At 41.6% G+C, this 18,410-nt stretch overlaps 1 protein-coding gene across 12 annotated transcripts in view; it reads left to right on the forward strand.

Moving 5' to 3' along the window:
* Positions 1-18,410, forward strand: part of LOC309329068 (ankyrin repeat and fibronectin type-III domain-containing protein 1-like) — a 367,804-nt gene that overhangs the window by 267,635 nt on the left and 81,759 nt on the right. For 9 of the 12 annotated variants that reach the window (XM_081839531.1, XM_081839537.1, XM_081839540.1 and 6 more), the window contains one exon: positions 15,091-15,219. The exons of the other annotated variants lie outside the window; for them this stretch is intronic. In XM_081839531.1, coding sequence (XP_081695657.1) covers positions 15,091-15,219 — 129 coding nt within the window. The remainder of the gene's footprint in view (positions 1-15,090; positions 15,220-18,410) is intronic. 12 annotated transcript variants of the gene reach the window in all.

An 18,410-nucleotide genomic window follows, 5' to 3' on the forward strand; every position in this document is an offset into this window, starting at 1 on the left:
AAGAGACTATGAGGCTCTGGGCAGGAAATTGAAGCAATTAAATGCACAAATTGTCATCTCATCTGTCCTCCCAGTTGAACGACGTGGCCCAGGGAGAGAGAGAAAAATAGTGGAAGTGAACAGCTGGCTTCGCAAATGGTGTAAACAGGAACGGTTTGGATTCTTAGATCACGGACTGCAGTTTCTTGAAGATGGACTTCTGGCAAGAGATGGGCTGCACCTCACAACGGTTGGGAGGAATGTTTTTGCCAAAAATCTCAGAAACCTCATCAGGAGGGCTTTAAACTGACTAATGTGGGGGAGGAAGACAGTGCTCCTGAAGGTAGGAGTCTATCAATTGATGATCATCCAAATGTCATAGACCGAATTGAGCAAACAGCACGCAGACCTAGTGATGGGAGGAAAAACTCCTTAAATAAGAGACACGGGGGAATGATTAATGGACTTCAATGTCTGTACACTAATGCGCAAAGCATGGGAAATAAACAAGATGAGCTTGAGCTCTTGGTACAGCAAACTAAATATGACATAATAGGCATCACTGAAACCTGGTGGGATAAGTCCCACGACTGGAATGTAATAATGGAGGGATACAATCTATTTCAGAGAAACAGACCAGACAAGAAAGGAGGAGGCGTGGCATTATATGTCAGGGATGTGTATACCTGTGAAGAGATCCAAGATTTAGAACCTCAAAGCCAAAGTGAGAGCATTTGGGTCAAAATTAAGGGAGAGAAGAATAACAGGGACCTCATTGTGGGAGTTTACTATAGATCCCCAAGCCAAACGGAGGACATAGATGATGCCTTCCTGGAACAGATGGCCAAGCATGCAAAAGGAAGGGAGATAGTAGTAATGGGGGACTTCAATTACCCGGATATTTGCTGGATGTCAAACTCAGCCAAGAGCATAAGGTCAAACAGATTCCTCACTGGCCTTGCAGACAACTTCATTGTCCAGAAAGTGGGAGAAGCAACAAGAGGAACAGCCATTTTAGATCTGGTCCTAACCAATGTTGATGACCTGGTTAGTGGGGTAGAAGTGGAAGGATCATTAGGCGCGAGTGATCATGCTCTTCTGAAGTTTACTATACAGCGGAAAGGAGCAGCCAAGCATACTAGGACTCAATTTCTTGACTTTAAGAAAGCCGACTTCATAAAACTTAGGAAAGTGCTGGGTGAGATCCCATGGACAGTAATACTAAAAGGAAAGGGAGTTCATGATGGCTGGGAGTTTGTTAAGAGGGAGATAGTAAAAGCACAACTTCAGGCAATACCAATGAGACGGAAACATGGAAGGTGCCTAAAGAAGCCAGGGTGGCTATCTAAAGAACTTTTAACTGAGTTAAGATTAAAAAAGGATGTGTACAAAAAATGGAAAAGGGGGGAAACCACCAAAGAGGAATTCAAACAAATAGCCAGCACGTGTAGACACAAAGTCAGAAAAGCTAAAGCACAGAATGAACTCAGGCTTGCTAGAGAGGTTAAAAGCAACAAAAAAGGCTTTTATGGGTATGTTCGTAGCAAAAGGAAGAAGAAAGAAACAGTGGGGTCACTCAGAGGAGAAGATGGTGAAATGCAAACAGGGGATACAGAAAGGGCTGAACTCCTCATTGCCTTCTTTGCCTCAGTCTTCTCCGATAAAGAAAACATTGCCCGACCTGAAGAATTTGGAGCAAATGATTCAGCAGAGGAAACACAGCCCAGAATAACTAAGGAGATAGTACAAGAATACTTGGCTAGTTTAGATGTATTCAAGTCTCCAGGGCCAGATGAACTGCATCCAAGAGTATTAAAAGAACTGGCAGATGTGATCTCAGAACCACTGGCACTCATCTTTGAGAATTCCTGGAGAACAGGCGAAGTCCCGGCAGACTGGAGGAGGGCAAATGTTGTCCCTATTTTCAAAAAGGGGAAAAGAGAGGACCCAAATAATTACCGCCCAGTCAGTCTGACATCAATACCAGGAAAGATTCGGGAGCAGATCATTAAGCAAACAGTTTGTGAGCACCTAGAAAGGAATACCGTGATCACCAATAGTCAGCATGGATTTCTGAAAAATAAGTCATGTCAGACTAACCTGATCTCGTTTTTTGACAGAATTACAAGCCTGGTAGATGAAGGGAACGCAGTGGATGTAGTCTACCTTGATTTCAGCAAGGCATTTGACAAGGTGCCCCATGATATTCTCATAAAGAAGCTGGTAAAATGCGGACTTGACTATGCTACCACTCAGTGGATTTGTAACTGGCTGACTGACCGAACCCAAAGGGTGCTCATCAATGGTTCCTCTTCATCCTGGAGAAGAGTGACTAGTGGGGTGCCACAGGGTTCTGTCTTGGGCCCGGTCTTATTCAACATCTTTATCAACGACTTGGATGATGGACTCAAGGGCATCCTGATCAAATTTGCAGATGACACCAAACTGGGAGGGGTGGCTAACACCCCAGAGGACAGGATCACACTTCAAAACGACCTTGACAGATTAGAGAACTGGGCCCAAACAAACAAGATGAATTTTAACAGGGAGAAATGTAAAGTATTGCACTTGGGCAAAAAAAATGAGAGGCACAAATACAGGATGGGTGACACCTGGCTTGAGAGCAGTACATGTGAAAAGGATCTAGGAGTCTTGGTTGACCACAAACTTGACATGAGCCAACAGTGTGATGTGGCAGCTAAAAAAGCCAATGCAATTCTGGGCTGCATCAATAGGAGTATAGCATCTAGATCAAGGGAAGTAATAGTGCCACTATATTCTGCTCTGGTCAGACCTCACCTGGAGTACTGTGTCCAGTTCTGGGCACCACAGTTCAAGAAGGACACTGACAAACTGGAACGTGTCCAGAGGCCAAGGCCTGGAAACGATGCCTTATGAGGAACGGCTAAGGGAGCTGGGCATGTTTAGCCTGGAGAAGAGGAGGTTAAGGGGTGATATGATAGCCATGTTCAAATATATAAAAGGATGTCACATAGAGGAGGGAGAAAGGTTGTTTTCTGCTGCTCCAGAGAAGTGGACACGGAGCAATGGTTCCAAACTACAAGAAAAAAGATTCCACCTAAACATTAGGAAGAACTTCCTGACAGTGAGAGCTGTTCGACAGTGGAATTTGCTGCCAAGGAGTGTGGTGGAGTCTCCTTCTTTGGAGGTCTTTAAGCAGAGGCTTGACAACCATATGTCAGGAGTACTCTGATGATGTTTCCTGCTTGGCAGGGGGTTGGACTCAATGGCCCTTGTGGTCTCTTCCAACTCTATGATTCTATGATTCTATGAAGACACTAGCTTGTGGTTCCTTGGTGTTTGGGGATAACAACTCTGATTTCTTAGAGTGGAAGATTTCATTTTCCATTTCTGATACTCACTTCAGCTGGATAGAACTACATGGTTCTCTGAAATAATAAATCTCTGTTCATCCTCATAAAATCAAAAGTGTTATAACTCTGGATATGAGAGATAATTTCCATTGCCTTCTACATATATAAATTAGAAGAATATTAGGGCCTATATGTTGTCTTGTTTTGAGAGATGAGCAAGTGGAAAAATAAATGCAGCATGATGGACCAGCCCTTGCTAGTGCATACACGATATGATCTTTAGGTAGACAGAGATTGCATGCTACTCCATAATAATGCATGCCCTACTTCAGAAGTGATATTCTGAAGCACAGCCTTCTTGGTTGTGGTGCCTTGGCTCCTTTTACTTTTTAAGGTGTTATAGAAAAGCTGCTTTATTTTCTTTTGCTCCAAGTGAAACCTAGTTTTCTTAAAATAAAATTTCCAAGCTGCCACTGAATTTATTCTAAAGCAAAATTTAGGGCAATTAGGCTAATTCTGCTCAGGTGAAACAACTATAGTAATTACAAAGAAAGCTGAAGATAACTTTACTGAAATTAAGAAAATTTATCAGGGCTTCATATGTCTTTACTAATAGTTAGCTAGGGTAGGTGATGGTTGTTTTGACCCTGGGAAATGCAAAAATCATTATATATTGGTTTGATTTCTGAGGATAGGGTTTTCACATTACACAAGATTCTTACTTCAGGCTGAATGAAAGGGGAACTAATTCTCAGCTGAACTTCCTTCCTGAAAGAAGAGTCCTTTAAAAATGTTAATGCTTATAATGGCATACCTGCAAAAAAGGTGTGCCTGCATAGCTGCTACCTGAGCATGCAATGTACATCCATGGCAATATTTTGATGTATCTCTGGAGGACATTTCTGCCTAGGACTGGCTGTGCTCACAAGTAGTTAGGAAGCTTGACAAACTCGTTACATTTGACCTCATCAACCAACTTGTAGGACATTGTTCTAAAGTATTTCGTGCGTTTGTTTTGCTGAAAGGGTGTATCAGATACACACGAATGTTCCTTGAGAGATAACAATGCTACTTTCCCCATTTGATAGAGGCACATAACTGAATGTTTGTTCCAGAGCAACTTTAAGTCAGCCAGTTACCTGAATTCAGGGCTTGTGTATGCTTTGATTCTTTGGGAGCACAGAAAAGCTGCACAATGTGGAACTGATTGTAGAATTTGGCTTTCTGAAAGGGAGGCTTTTGTTTTAAAGCAGTGTGGGGCTTTCTAGTCCTTAAGGTTTGCTTCAGAATGCATGAGCAATGCATGGTGAAATGTCAGAAGCTGGAGGAACTACTGAACGATATTTCCAGTGGCCAGGAGTGAAAATTCACTGCCTTGTATTGCCCCTTTCTGCTATCTGTGACTCGCAGAAGCAGAATAAATAATCTGAAGCAAGTGAAATGTCAGTTACAGTGTAAAGTTACTGAAACTATACAAAACTCTTTGTAAATAAATGGCCACAGCTTACTAACAGGCCCTCCTCGGTATAATTTTAAAGGTAGCAAGGCATGGTTTGAATGCACATGATGTAGCTGAGCTAAGGAGATATGTGTTTTATGTATTTTTTATCGATTCAGTCCTTAAAATTTCTATCCCATTCTTCCTCCCAAAGGAGTCCAGGGTAGCACACAATAAAACAGCCCAAGAATACACATTTTTAAAAACAAAACAAAACAAAATTAGGAAAAACAAGCTGAGCTTGAACCCTGGCAAGACGGAGGCATTGTGGGTGAGAAGCTGTCTTGTCTGAGAAATTGCCAGTTGCCTACCCTGGATGTGGTTGCACTCCTCCTGAATGAGCAAGTTTGTAGTCTGAGGGTACTTCTAGATTCAGCTGTCACTGAGGCTCGGGTAGTGAGAGCATTTTAACAACTGTGACTGGTTTGACAGCTATGGCCATTCCTGGATAGGGGGAGCCTTATCACAACAGTTGAGACACTGGTTGCTTCAAGACTGGAATACTGCAATGTTCTCTATGTGAGGCTTCCTTCGTGCTTGAACTAGAAGCTGCAGTTAGTGCAGTTGCTGACAGGAGTGAGGCCTTGTTAGCATAACACCTGTGCTTAGAGACCTGCACTGGTTGCTGATTTGCTACCAGGCGAGGTTCAGGGTGTTACTATTAGCATATAAAGAACTTACCAACTTGAGACTCGTGTACCTATGAGATCATCTTACCCCACATGTGCCCACTCAACCGCTTCCATTGGCAGAATTGGCACTACAAGAGGTGCCACATAATATATGTTTTGCATTTGTATGAACTCAGTAATTTAGTGTAACAGCACCTACACTTTGGAACTCCTTGCCTATTGATATAAAGCAGGCACCGTCACTGTACTCTTCTCGCCTCCTAAAAACATTCATGTTTAGATAAGCCTACCCAGATGAAGATTAAGGTAGTTTTTATCTGTTTTAGTATTTAAACTTCTGCATGCTTCTAAGTATGGGCATAGCTTTTTCTTGATTTTATTGTTTTACCTTTTTGAAATCTGCTTTGAGGTTTTTAACAATCAATTTTTAAGAAATAAATACAGTGGTGCCTCGCAAGACGAAATTAATTCGTTCTGCGAGTCTCTTCGTCTTGCGGTTTTTTCATCTTGCGAAGCACGGCTATTAGCGGCTTAGCGGCTTAGCGCTATTAGCGGCTTAGCGGCTATTAGCGGCTTAGCGACTATTAGCGGCTTAGAAAAAGGGAAAAAAAGGGAAAAAACTCGCAAGAACTCGCAAGACGTTTCGTCTTGCGAAGCAAGCCCATAGGGAAATTCATCTTGCGAAGCACCTCAAAAGACGGAAAACTCTTTCGTCTAGCGAGTTTTTCATCTTGCGAGGCATTCGTCTTGCGGGGCACCACTGTAAATAATAAAAAATTTAAATATTCTCATAGGTAACAAGTTTAAGGTTACTAGGGATGGTATATTTCAGCGATCAAATGCCTGGGTGAACAGGAATGTTTTAAAATTCATTCTGAATGTTAACAAAGGGGGAGAGAAGCACATGTTGCCGGGAAGGGTATTCCATAAATAGGGAACTGCCATAAAAAAAGACTTGTTGTGCAGCACCAAGGGCTTATACAGACTTCTGGTTGTCCCTCTGCTTTCCCCCAGGGAAACCTGATCTTTGCCAGTGAATCGGAGCAAATATGGATTGGGTTTTCCATGGATTGATGTTTGCTCTGACTCAGCACCAAAGAGTGGGTTTTCCTAGGGAAAGTGGCAGGACAAATAGAAAACCACTCAGATCTCGGCCTAGAAAGCAATGGCAAGCTGAAAACCGCCTGGACCCATGCTTTCTAGGCATGAGACAAGTGGAAATATGGATGAGCACCAACTGTGCAGCGCCCAGTGGCAGTACCAACACATGGTCCCATCAGGATACCCCACTCACCAATCTAGGAATTGCATTCTGCCCTAACTGCAACTTTTAGACTGTCTTCAAGTGCAGCCCCATGTAGAGCACATTGCAGTAGTCTGTGCTGGAGGTCACTGGTGCATGATATTGTTGTTGTTGTTTAGTTGTTTAGTCGTGTCCGACTCTTCGTGACCCCATGGACCAGAGCACGCCAGGCACTTCTGTCTTCCACTGCCTCCCGCAATTTGGTCAGACTCATGTTTGTAGCTTCGAAGACACTATCCAACCATCTCGTCCTCTGTCGTCCCCTTCTCCTTGTGCCCTCCATCTTTCCCAACATCAGGGTCTTTTCCAGGGAGTCTTCTCTTCTCATGAGGTGGCCAAAGTATTGGAGCCTCAGCTTCATGATCTGTCCTTCCAGTGAGCACTCAGGGCTGATTTCCTTCAGAATGGATAGGTTTGATCTTCTTGCAGTCCATGGGACTCTCAAGGGTCTCCTCCAGCACCAGCATGATATTGTAAGTTTCTGCAAATTCTCTGTACACTGTTTTCAGTTCCATGGAAGAAAGGCAGCAGTAAAATAAATATGTAAAGGATCACAGGATCACAAAATTGTAAGTGGCTTACAAGTTATCTAGTCCTTGCGCTCTTAATTAAAACCCAGTATTCCAAAGCTCCTGAAACAACCAAGTGAATGCTGTTTGCCAAAATGTCTTGCTATTAAAAGATGTACTTTGTGGTGCTAAATGCTAAGGCTAGGTGAAATTCCCCACCCAACCCCCACACTTGTTTGGCTCAGCATTATTAAATATGTATCTTTAGTAAGCTCTGTTTAAATCAGTGCAACTTACTTCCACAATGTAAATATTATAACATCAGGGTAGTTTTGTGGAAATATGAATAACTAGTGTTTCGAAGTTGGCATAACATGGGTATGAAGATGTTTCTTTGTCTCTCTTTCCTATTTTTCTGTTCACAAATAAAGGTTTGAAGAATACTTGGAACAAAGGAAATTGACTTCTTTTTAAATGGAGAACAACTACTTTTTGGCTTTCATCTTACTGGTTTACTTCATCGTTTTGATTGCTTTGCTTACACATTTCCTGTTATAAGGATGTACTAGTATAGTGGTACCTTGGTTCTTGAACAGAATCCATTTCAGAAGCCCGTTCAGCTTCTGAAATGTTCAAAAACCGAGGGGCTGCTTCCCATTGGTTGCACTCAGCGGAAGCCATGTCGCACGTTTGGGTTCCGAAAAATGTTTGAATACAGAAGCATTTACTTCTGGGTTTTTAGCGCTCAAAAACTGAAACGTACAATAACGGAGGCGTTCAGGAACCCAGGTACCACTGTACTTTAATAACCCTTGACCTTAGGAAGGACTGATATCAGTCTGCTTCAGTTTGATTTGCTCCTAAAGAAGAGCAAATATTTGGGAGCATGTTGAGCATCTTTACCTTGGTCAGTCTTGCCGCGGAAACCTATGTAAAGCTACAAAAGAATTTATACCAGGTGAGATTTTTTGCTTATCTTATCCACTGTTGTCTGCTCTAACTGACAACTGATCTCCAAATTCTCAGGCAAAGGGACTTTCCTATCAACTACTACTTCATCTGTTTCACTGGAGATACCATGGATTGAAACTGGGACCTACTGCATGTAGAACACATACACATGCTGCACCACTGAGCTATGTTAACTCCTCTTTCTGTATGTCCCAGCACTGTTTACTCTTACAGCAGTTTTCTAGGGTCTCACACCATAGGACTTTTGCACCCCAACCCTTTTAAATAGAGTCTAGGGATTTGGTTTGCGTTTAACAGTGACTCTATCAAATTACACACTTTCCAAAACAATATGAGAAATGAAACCCAGCTACCTCTTTGAAATTTGCACTAATCTGAATTTTCCAATGAAGTTATCCAACCAAATGGTTACAAAAAAATACATTTGCAGGTGTAGTGAAGCTCTGTGTGGAGCAGCAGGTGGTGAATAACAACAAAAGCCACAAATTTGGGCATGGATCCCTTAATCACCTAGCCTGCCTACTGGGTGATCTGTTGTTAGCTGACAGATGGGGATTGGCTGATGTCGGGATCCCCCATGGCATGAACCACTTCATGTGGTTCTTGTGGCATTAGGCCAGTAATAGAGGGCTGTGTGGCCTGTTAGCCTGACTAGGTTTCTGGATAGAAAGTGCTGCCCAGCAGAATCCTTTAAGTGGAACCTCCTATTGGATGGGACTGGGTGCCCCTTCCTCGTAAGAATCCAGCCAGATGTTCCAATATGCCACCCTCCAGGGAGCCCAGTGCAGCTGCTGATTGGCTCCCTGAATTCTCCATGTCCTTTGGCCTCCTCCTCCTACACAGCTGCAAAGCACATGAAGCATTTCACAGCTGTGCAGGAGACCTAAGATGCCAATTGCTCTTCTCTCCCCTGCTGCACCAGGCCACAAAATGGGCCTCCCTGATAAATTGGGGAATTTAGGAATGTTGGGGGGAAATATGTATAAAAATAAATATATATTTGGTGAAATTGCTTGCAAATATGTGTACATTATTCAAAAGCTGTACAAAAATGTGTTTATTAGGAGAAATTGGCACTAAATTGTAGGTTATTTTTTATGAGATTTTTTTTTTAAAAAAATTGGAGGTTGCTGCAGAATTGTGGAGAATTGAATTTAAGGCTAGAAAAATGAGAAACTAAGAATAGAGATTGACATATCTTTGCATCCCTAATTGAGACACCAGATTTGAACCTGGAACTTACTGCATTCCCAGCACGTGCTCTATCACAGACATATGAACCATCCTCATTGACATTACAATATAACAAACTAATAATAATATCCTTCGCCCTTATTTTTAGAAATAATTCCCACCCCCTGCTTAGAATACTAAGTGTTCTCTAGGGCATTGTTAAGAAGGACGCAGCTGTAAGCTGTGATGTGAGGAGCCACTTTCATATGGAAAGGAACAAAAATACTGTGTGTGTAGAAAAGACTGGTTGGGCTTTATAATGGATTGTTTTTCACACTATGTTTTCACTATTGCAGGTGCTGTACATTGTTAATTCAGTACAAGTTTTCTAAAGAAATCACATACACAGTAGGCTGCACAGCCAGCATTAACTGGGCAAACTAGACACAAATTGCTTTTAAATTACAATTGGCTTTAAAGTCCATCCTGTATTGGACCCCTTCAGAAAAAAACAAACAAACTGGTACTAAACCAACTTCATGATGACTGCAGAAATCTGCTTACTATACTTTGAATCCTTACTTGAACACCCTGTGTGTGTTTCTGAGTGATGATAAATTCCCGAATTTTGACTTATGATATAGGATCATAGTTTGTAGGGGTCTAACTGCAAAATCAGCAAATACAAACATTAAGCAAATAAATAAATTGAATAGCAGATGAGGAAAAGATGTGGCTATCCCATTCATCCTGGATGCACTATTATTACACTTCACAATATACCATATTTTTCGCCCTATAGGACGAAAATATATACTTCACAATATACCATATTTTTCGCCCTATAGGACGCACTTTTCCCCCTCCAAAAATGAAGGGAAAATCTGTGTGCGTCCTATGGGGCAAATACAGGCTTTCGCTGAAGCTTGGAGAGCGAGAGGGGTCGGTGCACACCGACCCCTCTCGCTCTCCAGACTTCAGGAACTCCCACAGGCTCCCCAGGCTTGCTGATAGCAGCCTGCTGCACGGAGCGCGGGGCGCGCTGAAGCAGAGTGCCCCGCGCTTCGGGCAGACATCGGCCAGCCCCACAAGCTCGGGGAACAGCGGGGAGGCGCAGCGCCGCCATCCCACTGTTCCCCGACCTGGTTTTGGGGGGGAAATAAAGGAATTTTTTTCCTTTATTTCCCCCCCAAAAAACTAGGTGCGTCCTATGGGACGGAGCGTCCTATGGGACGAAAAATACGATATAAACTAGAATCTCTTTGCAGTGTAAATGATCTGCATGATCACATATCTACATGCTGTTAATTCCATGTTAAGCCCTTGAAAGACAAAGACAAATCTAAAGCCTCTTTATAAGAAGCCATGTTATTTGTTCTTGAAAGTTACTGCTTCCTATTAGAATTAGGACCTTGAAGGATATTCTTTGTAGGAATATCCTTGAAGTAAAGACTTACTCTACAGAAACTTAAATATGCTCTCTACTGCAGACACAACAGTGAGTTTGTTGCTGAAATAAACTCCCATACACCTCAAGAGTCCCAATCCTTGTATCCTAGAGAGGAGAGCCCCCAACAGTGGCAGACTTCGGGCTTTAAAATTTCAGTGGCATCCTGTGCAATACCAAAATTCAGCACACACACCCCACCTCTCTCCTTCTGTTGTTCATCACTGTTGCAGTATCCCCTGCAGTGCCCTCTTGGTGCCCAGTGCAGGTGAGCCAATAGGAATGCCCCCCCAAGTCCCCCTAGATAGCTCGGTTGCTTAGAGTAAGGTGTTGATAACCTTCACAAATTATTGGAGAGCCAGCAGAGGAAAACTGGGTTTCTCCATTTTGCCAGAAAAGCTGATCAAGAAGTGTATATTGAGCGCCACGTAAGAAAATAGTACATTTGTCCTTGATAACTGTGATAAGTTCATCTGCTTGGTAATAAAGTAAAATTATTATTATTATTACAGAATATGCTCACTAATTTGTGGGATCTGTGTTTAAATATTGGTTACTTAAGTAAGTCTTGAATTAGACTGAGCTCATTCTACTAGATTTCAGCAAGCACTACTTTCGTATTCACAAGCACAGATAAAAAATTTGAACAGAGGAATAACTTCTATAAGAGCCATTTCTGTGCCCCAAGGCATAAAAGACAGAATGACCATAGAAAATAATAATTCTATGTTCCTCGGAGGTATAGCAAAATTCTGCTTGTGGATGTCATTGTCTTGGATGGAGTTGTTCTTGTTCATTATTGCATTGACTCTGGACTCATCAGAACCAGGAAGCAGTGACCATAAAGAATAACAACTTGCCATGGAATCAGTGGTAGCATGGTTTACCAGTGCCCAGGGCACACACTGTGCTGGGAAGATGTGGTGCGGAGAGTGAATGGAGCTCACCGTACCAGCCCAGCCCTTGCTGCTGCTGCTGGAGCAACCCCCTACCAGAGTCAAGTGAGGCGGTGCTACGCCTCCTGCCTGCCCATGCAGAGGGGAGCCCAGCTGGCTAACAGGGCACTTGGTGGATGACTCCCCCAACACCAGACAAAACTGCTTTTTTTGTATTCAAGATTGTTAGAAAATTTAGATATGGCATTCATTTGTTAGAGGCAGACCAAGTCAGGCCCATTGACTGTGGTGTCCGTGGTCCAGGTGAAACATAACTCTTATATAACCATATATTTGCAGTTCAACTGCAGATTTCTTTGGCTTGCACTAGATCAAAGACAGCAGATAAGGAGGAGACAAACAGACCAGCCTCACTGTTTTTTCTCATTAACTCACTTTTCAGTGCAAACACAAAATAATCAAGCAGCACCTGATGTGCCATAGACTTTGGAGAGGCAGAGGAACAGATTTGGAGCTAATAATGAATAGTGTATATGCATGCCAAACTACTTAATGAGCTATGCTTAACTTCCACATTAAGGTGGTCACAAGCAACACATTTAGGTCTACCTACTGCACACTAATAAATAATGATTCAGATTTTTTCTAAGGAAATTTTAAGCCAAGGAAATCAAATTGAAGTTTCATACAATATTTGCTTCACAGCCTTTGTAGTGTATAGTCATTTGGTTCCCGGAACAAATTTACCTGCTTTTGTGAAGAAAAATCAAAGTAATGCTCTTATTATATGCTCTGCTATGACCTTTGATGATTTGCCTTGCATAGCCCAGTTGGTAGAGTCATGAAACTAGATCCTGAGATGACTGTAGGAATAATCTTATTTTAATCTGTGGCTATCCATGGCCATAGAATACTTGGTCTTCCTTTTTGAAAGCACCGTTTTGCATAGTTAATAGTTATAATTTTCTCCTATGCTAACCTGCCAGTCCAATGAGCTATGCCGCAAGTCATAACCAGGTTTGCAAGATTAAGATGGACTCATTTGCATATAACAGGAAGTTAACTTTAGCAGTGTTTAGTTTAAGAGGATGAAAATATATTGAGGCCAAATATTTGGGAATATGAGCAAAGTATAAATTAAATAAAGTGGGTGCAAGTACATATCTTTGACTTGTTCCATGTGTGGAAGAAAGTACTGAAATAGATTACCACTGTTACTACAACACAGGCAATTACCCACTTACATGGGAGTTACATTCTGGGGGCCTTGTGTGCATAAAGAAAAAGTGCATAAGTGAGAAGCCTCTAAAACTAGGGTGATTTAAGAGGCACCAGAAGTACCTTTTTCTTTCATACTTTTGCCTCTAGATTGCCAGAAAGGGCAGGGAACAGTGTGTCCGAGCCCACTGCAATACAGCTTTGCACCCAACAGCTGTTGAATGGGGTTGTGTGGCAGCAGTGAGAGCTCCTGCACACCATTTTGGAATCCACAATTTCCTTTTTTAAAAAGCCTTTTAAACCTTTATTTATGGAATTTGGTTCATTGACATCCCCTTTAGGCTCTGGGAAGGGTCTCCTCGCAAGCCACGAGGACTTTCCAGCTCTCCCACCATTTCCAGGTTTGAATTGCATTATTTATTTATTTCCCAGTACTACACATATCTGCAATCACACATGAGTTGATCGCACTTTAAGTGAGGGTATGTCTGTATAGTTAGGTTGACGTGCTTTGATATAAGCTTGGATCAACAGCAACCATCTCTTAAACATAGTAGTCTAATTCAGTTTGCTCTATAATCTCTGGCAGTAAATAAGACCAAAGGTTGCTTTTAAATCAGTGCAGGCTGTCTTCCTTTGGTTTTGTTTTATTACTCTGCCAAGTATAACAGTACTAGGCAGCGATCTTGTGTAGAGTGACCTGATGTAAACACCATTTACTTTCACCCAAAGTTATTATGGTCACTAATGCAGGCATTATGTTTTATTGCATGGAAAGCTGGCACAAACGTTTCCTGTAATAGATCTTAAACACACAGGGCAGTAATTATTAGGGTCCTCTTTGGGGTGTCTGGATTCATCTTGTAAACTTCAGACTATAGTTTTCAGATCACTATGAGAAATTATGTTGGACTAGATGGGCCATTGGCCTGATCCAACAGGCTCTTATGCTGGCAGCGATACCTTTTCCAAAGAACAGTTCCTCAGGAGATCACAGATAGATGTGACTGATCACAGAACATCATGTGTTGCCAGATAACCTACCTTCTTTCCTGATGTACTGAATGGCTGTTAAACAGAATAAAGGGTAAATGTGTGTGTGGTTAATGAATAGAAATTACAGTGAAATTTTACCTACCTGTGCAGTGTGTGAAATGGCTGGCTTATTGAAAGCAGTTTTTCATCTAAGCCTTTAAACCGTATCACTTGGGTATCTCCCCATTGCTCTGTTCAGCATCTGAATGTAGAAACAGTTTGGTTTTACTGAGACCTAGTTAATTGAAATATGACTCATTACCACCTGAGCTTTGACTTGGAATTGCAGGGGAGAAATTTAATGACAGAGATAGCTTTTGAGCTGTGGGTTCTGTTTTGCAGGCTTTAATGAGATACGTAATTGTTCCTAATCAGATATCTTTTCCACCAGTATTTGCTTTAGAGCTGTTTCATTTCCCCCCATAAAAAAGGCAATCACCCATTCCTTCCATCAAAGTAAAAATAAATAAATGATTATTTCTAAAGAATGATATTAAAAAAGCCCAAGCCTATTCTTTCTCAGTGGTAATATTTAGACATTTGGCTTCCTCCTCCAAAAAACTGCCTTCATTCTGTCATGAAGAACAGCAAATTTATAAACTGAAAAATATATCAATAACCAGAGTTAATGAATTGAAGATGCCAATGTTAGAAACATATCTGAATAATAGCTAGCTATTTGAGGTTTATTCCAGTATTGTAAAGAGAGAGACAGTGGGGCTGTTTTTCTGGGAAATGTTTCTGAGGTAATTTGCTTGGTTAAAGTAAGTCACAAAAATGTACTGGCTTAGATATATATGTAACACACAAGCAAATACAAATATGGATGCATACACGGAGGACCACGAAGTTGCTGTTTTTGTCTTACTAACCTTTAGCAATTTCTTTGCTGACTCCCTCACCTTCATTCTGAATATCCCTTAAATCGGTGACTTCAAAACTTTCAACCTGTGCTTTAAGACTGAAAGATGCCACCAGACTCCTTAAAAAAATGTCTTGCCGCCTTTAAAAAAATGCTTTACTTGCCTAGTTAAAATATGCAGTTTTCAACAGTTTTCAACAAGTTAACACCTCTCCTTTCCCCCTTCCCCAGGTCTGAGGGCAGCCTTTCTAAGTTCACACACCGGTTATCAATTAAACAGAAGCAGGAGAAGAGAAGGAAAGCTGAGTATGCCTCAGCTGAGCTGTCTGCTTTCCGTCCCAGGTCTCTGAGCATTGAATGGTAAGAGATGCAGTGTTGGGCTCAGGACAGAACAAAATCATACCCCATGCATTGCCACACTTTGACCTTTTTGCTGTCACACTTTTCCATGCCAGGGAGAAACCAGCACATTTAAAGCAAATTGAGTTAAAACTGTTGGCCCATATAAGAATCCATCTGAGGGCAAGTCACATTTAAAACAGCAGGCATCCTTGATGCATTTGCAACAGTGATCCTAGTGGAGATCAGAGATGCACCTAGTGTGCAGAGATGCATTTCTCCAAATACATATGTGCCTTGGCCAGTAGTGTCCCAGGGTGTTAACAGGTGCATGTCTGCATTTCACATGTTCCAAAAAGGAAATACCGTAGTAAACTCTGCAAACTCACTCCAAGTCAAACCACAGGACCAAGATTAACAGGCCACACAGTCAGAAGCAAGCTAAACAAAGAGTTGATTCTCAGAACTGCTTTGTAGCAGAATGCTTAATTTTTCAGTCTGTTGCTTCACATTCACAGCATGTGGATCATCTGAATCATTCATCACAAGTACAGACTGCAGTTTGGCACATGGCTGCTCAGTTCAAACTAAAAAGGTTCATGATGGCATGCCAAATTGCAATTTGTACTTGTGATGAACTGTTCAGAGGATGCACTCACCATCTTAAGATTTAGTTCATGCTGTAAAATAAAACAGCTGGCCATGTTCAAAAACTTCTTCATACAATCAAGAGTCAAAGGATATTGCTGCACAGTTCATATCACATGAAAACCCTGTCTATTACAAAAAATAAAAAATCCTTAGATCCCTTAGCCACACCACCTACCAACAGCCCTACTGTGACACAGTCATTTATTTAGATGTAAAAGAGTGGTAAGCTAGAATCTGATAACTAAATCTCTCTCAACTCACATAACCTCATCTAAATTTTACAAAGATCAAAATGGAAATCAGTTTATGAATAGTTATCCCTGGATTGTGTGGATTTTCCCAAGCTTAAGGCAAAGCTAGGCCTTGATCAAGTCCAGGATGAGGAAGAAATTCAGTGTTGGAGGGCAAAACAAAGAGGCAATGTTGTGAAGCCAGCACACAATTTGGAATAAAGTAGAAAATGGACAGCAAGTCATCAAGGAGGGACTCAGGACTGGAACAAAGCAAGCTCAGCAAGGCCCAAATGAGGAAGAAAGTTGTTCAGGCAGGTGAGGGTGAATGACAAGTTTCTCTCTTGTGATATTTTAGACCAGTGGCACACAGTTCCCACTGAAATGGTAACTACATCTTTATGTCTTCCCTCCCTTTCCATAGCATCTTCAAAAATCTTACCCATATCCTCACCTTCCCCAATCTTACTCCATGGCTGCCTCTTGCAGAAGACAGAGAAACATGGAATGCTATAATATCAAGTAGGGCTCGGCTGGACATTTTGGTCAGCCAAAATTTCGCCCAAATTCTTGATGTTTGAAGGGAAGCAGGAAAAACAACCTCTCCCAATTTATTTATCTATTTATTATTAAATGTGTACATCTTCATCAGAAGATCACAATGCAGTTCATAACATTAAAAGTACAAAATAAGAACACAAAATACATAATGGAACAAAAACAAACCAATACCTCCCATAAACACATATTTGATTTCAAAGTTCAGGCAGTGGCAGTGGAAGCTCCAGGAAGTGGAATTTCAAGGGGGGAAGTGAAATGGAAGTGGTCTGAGGGCTCTTCCTTATTAAAAAAAAAAAAAATTATTTAAGAGCAACTTGGAATGGCTCTTATCTTTAAACAAAAATGCTTCTTAAGATGGGATGGGGGAGGGAGAAGAAAACCTTTGACTACCTCATAACTACTGAACATCAAATGGCTTTCTCTCTATGGGTGTCACCTAATAGCTCGCTCCTTTTGTAAAGAAAGGTTCAAGGAGGTTAGGGGTTTGGTGCAGCTCTAAAATCAGGACATGCATAAGTTCTATCAGTGGTTACAAACACAAAGTTAAATAGGTGTCCACTTTTCAGCAGCAGCCATATGTATAACATCTAGCTTGGCCCTTTGTAATGCCCATAATAACAACTATACTGTTAAAGATGTTGGATCTGAAGACTTCCTTAGTCCATAGGTGGCATAGGTGGCCTTTGGTTCTGTGAATGGGACAGAATTCTAGCCCTTACCCAAAGAATCCCTACTTCTTTCATGGCAAGGGAAATTTGATTTATTCAAATGTACAATTTAGAATTTACTGTTGCTTAGTGTGATGGTGGTGGGTAGCAAGCCTCCTTGTTAGCATGTGAGGGAGTCTCTGGAGTTAAAAGACTTTTGAGGTCTTGCTTCAGTCAGCAGAGTTATTCCTGCCTACCCTGTTAGTCCATGAATTGATCTTTAGCCTGTGCAGCTCATGGGGGGAAGTAAGTGATGAGTGCTAACTATGTAGGATAGATGTAGTGCCACCAAAACTTTTAATGAAGACACATTCTACTTTCTGAGTGAACAAGCCCAAACATTCTACAGCGAAGGTTGATTATAAAGTAAGGGGCCTCCAAATATTGCCCATCATTCATACATCACTGGATGGGGTGAAGATCTGAAAGTATATAAGGCACTGTACTGGTAGGTTCCCCAGCTATATCCAGGCTCATTATTTCCCCACCCCTTCTGCTGCCATCCTGGAAGAGCATCATTATAACTGACAGCTCATCAGAAATTTGTCATACATACCTAATTAATATAACATTATGATGATGATGATGATGATGATGATGATGATGAAAAGAAGCAGTGAAGCCTTGTGGTTAGAGTACTGAGCTAAAAAAAAGCCAGGAGTTGAAAGATTAAGAAGCCATCACCACTGGGATGTCACTTTACAAAATCTTTTAGTACATAACAAATGATATTATTGTTCTTCTCCTTGCTCTTGAGTACTCTTCTTCCCTACTAGAAGTCTGTCAATAGAGCTGCCTGGCAGCATCTTCAGACTTGTCTGGTCTGCCACTGTCTTTAATCAGTGTTTGGACAGGTGCAGGTTTCTCCATAGCCAGAGTGGGAGTAAAGTGCTGCATGGAACCCCAATTCTCTTTCTCCTAAGAGGGCTCTCCAGGGTCTGGGTCAGCCATGATCCTGACAACTTTATAGGTATAGGTATGGAAACAGGGTATGGAAACAGGAGCAAGTGCAGGTTCATCTGCTGAAGGATGTGCTCTGGTTCCTCCAAATCTTTGCTGTTCA

This window comes from Podarcis erhardii, assembly GCF_964252035.2.
Source record: "Podarcis erhardii genome assembly, chromosome: 14".
NCBI classification, from domain to species: Eukaryota; Metazoa; Chordata; class Lepidosauria; order Squamata; family Lacertidae; genus Podarcis; species Podarcis erhardii.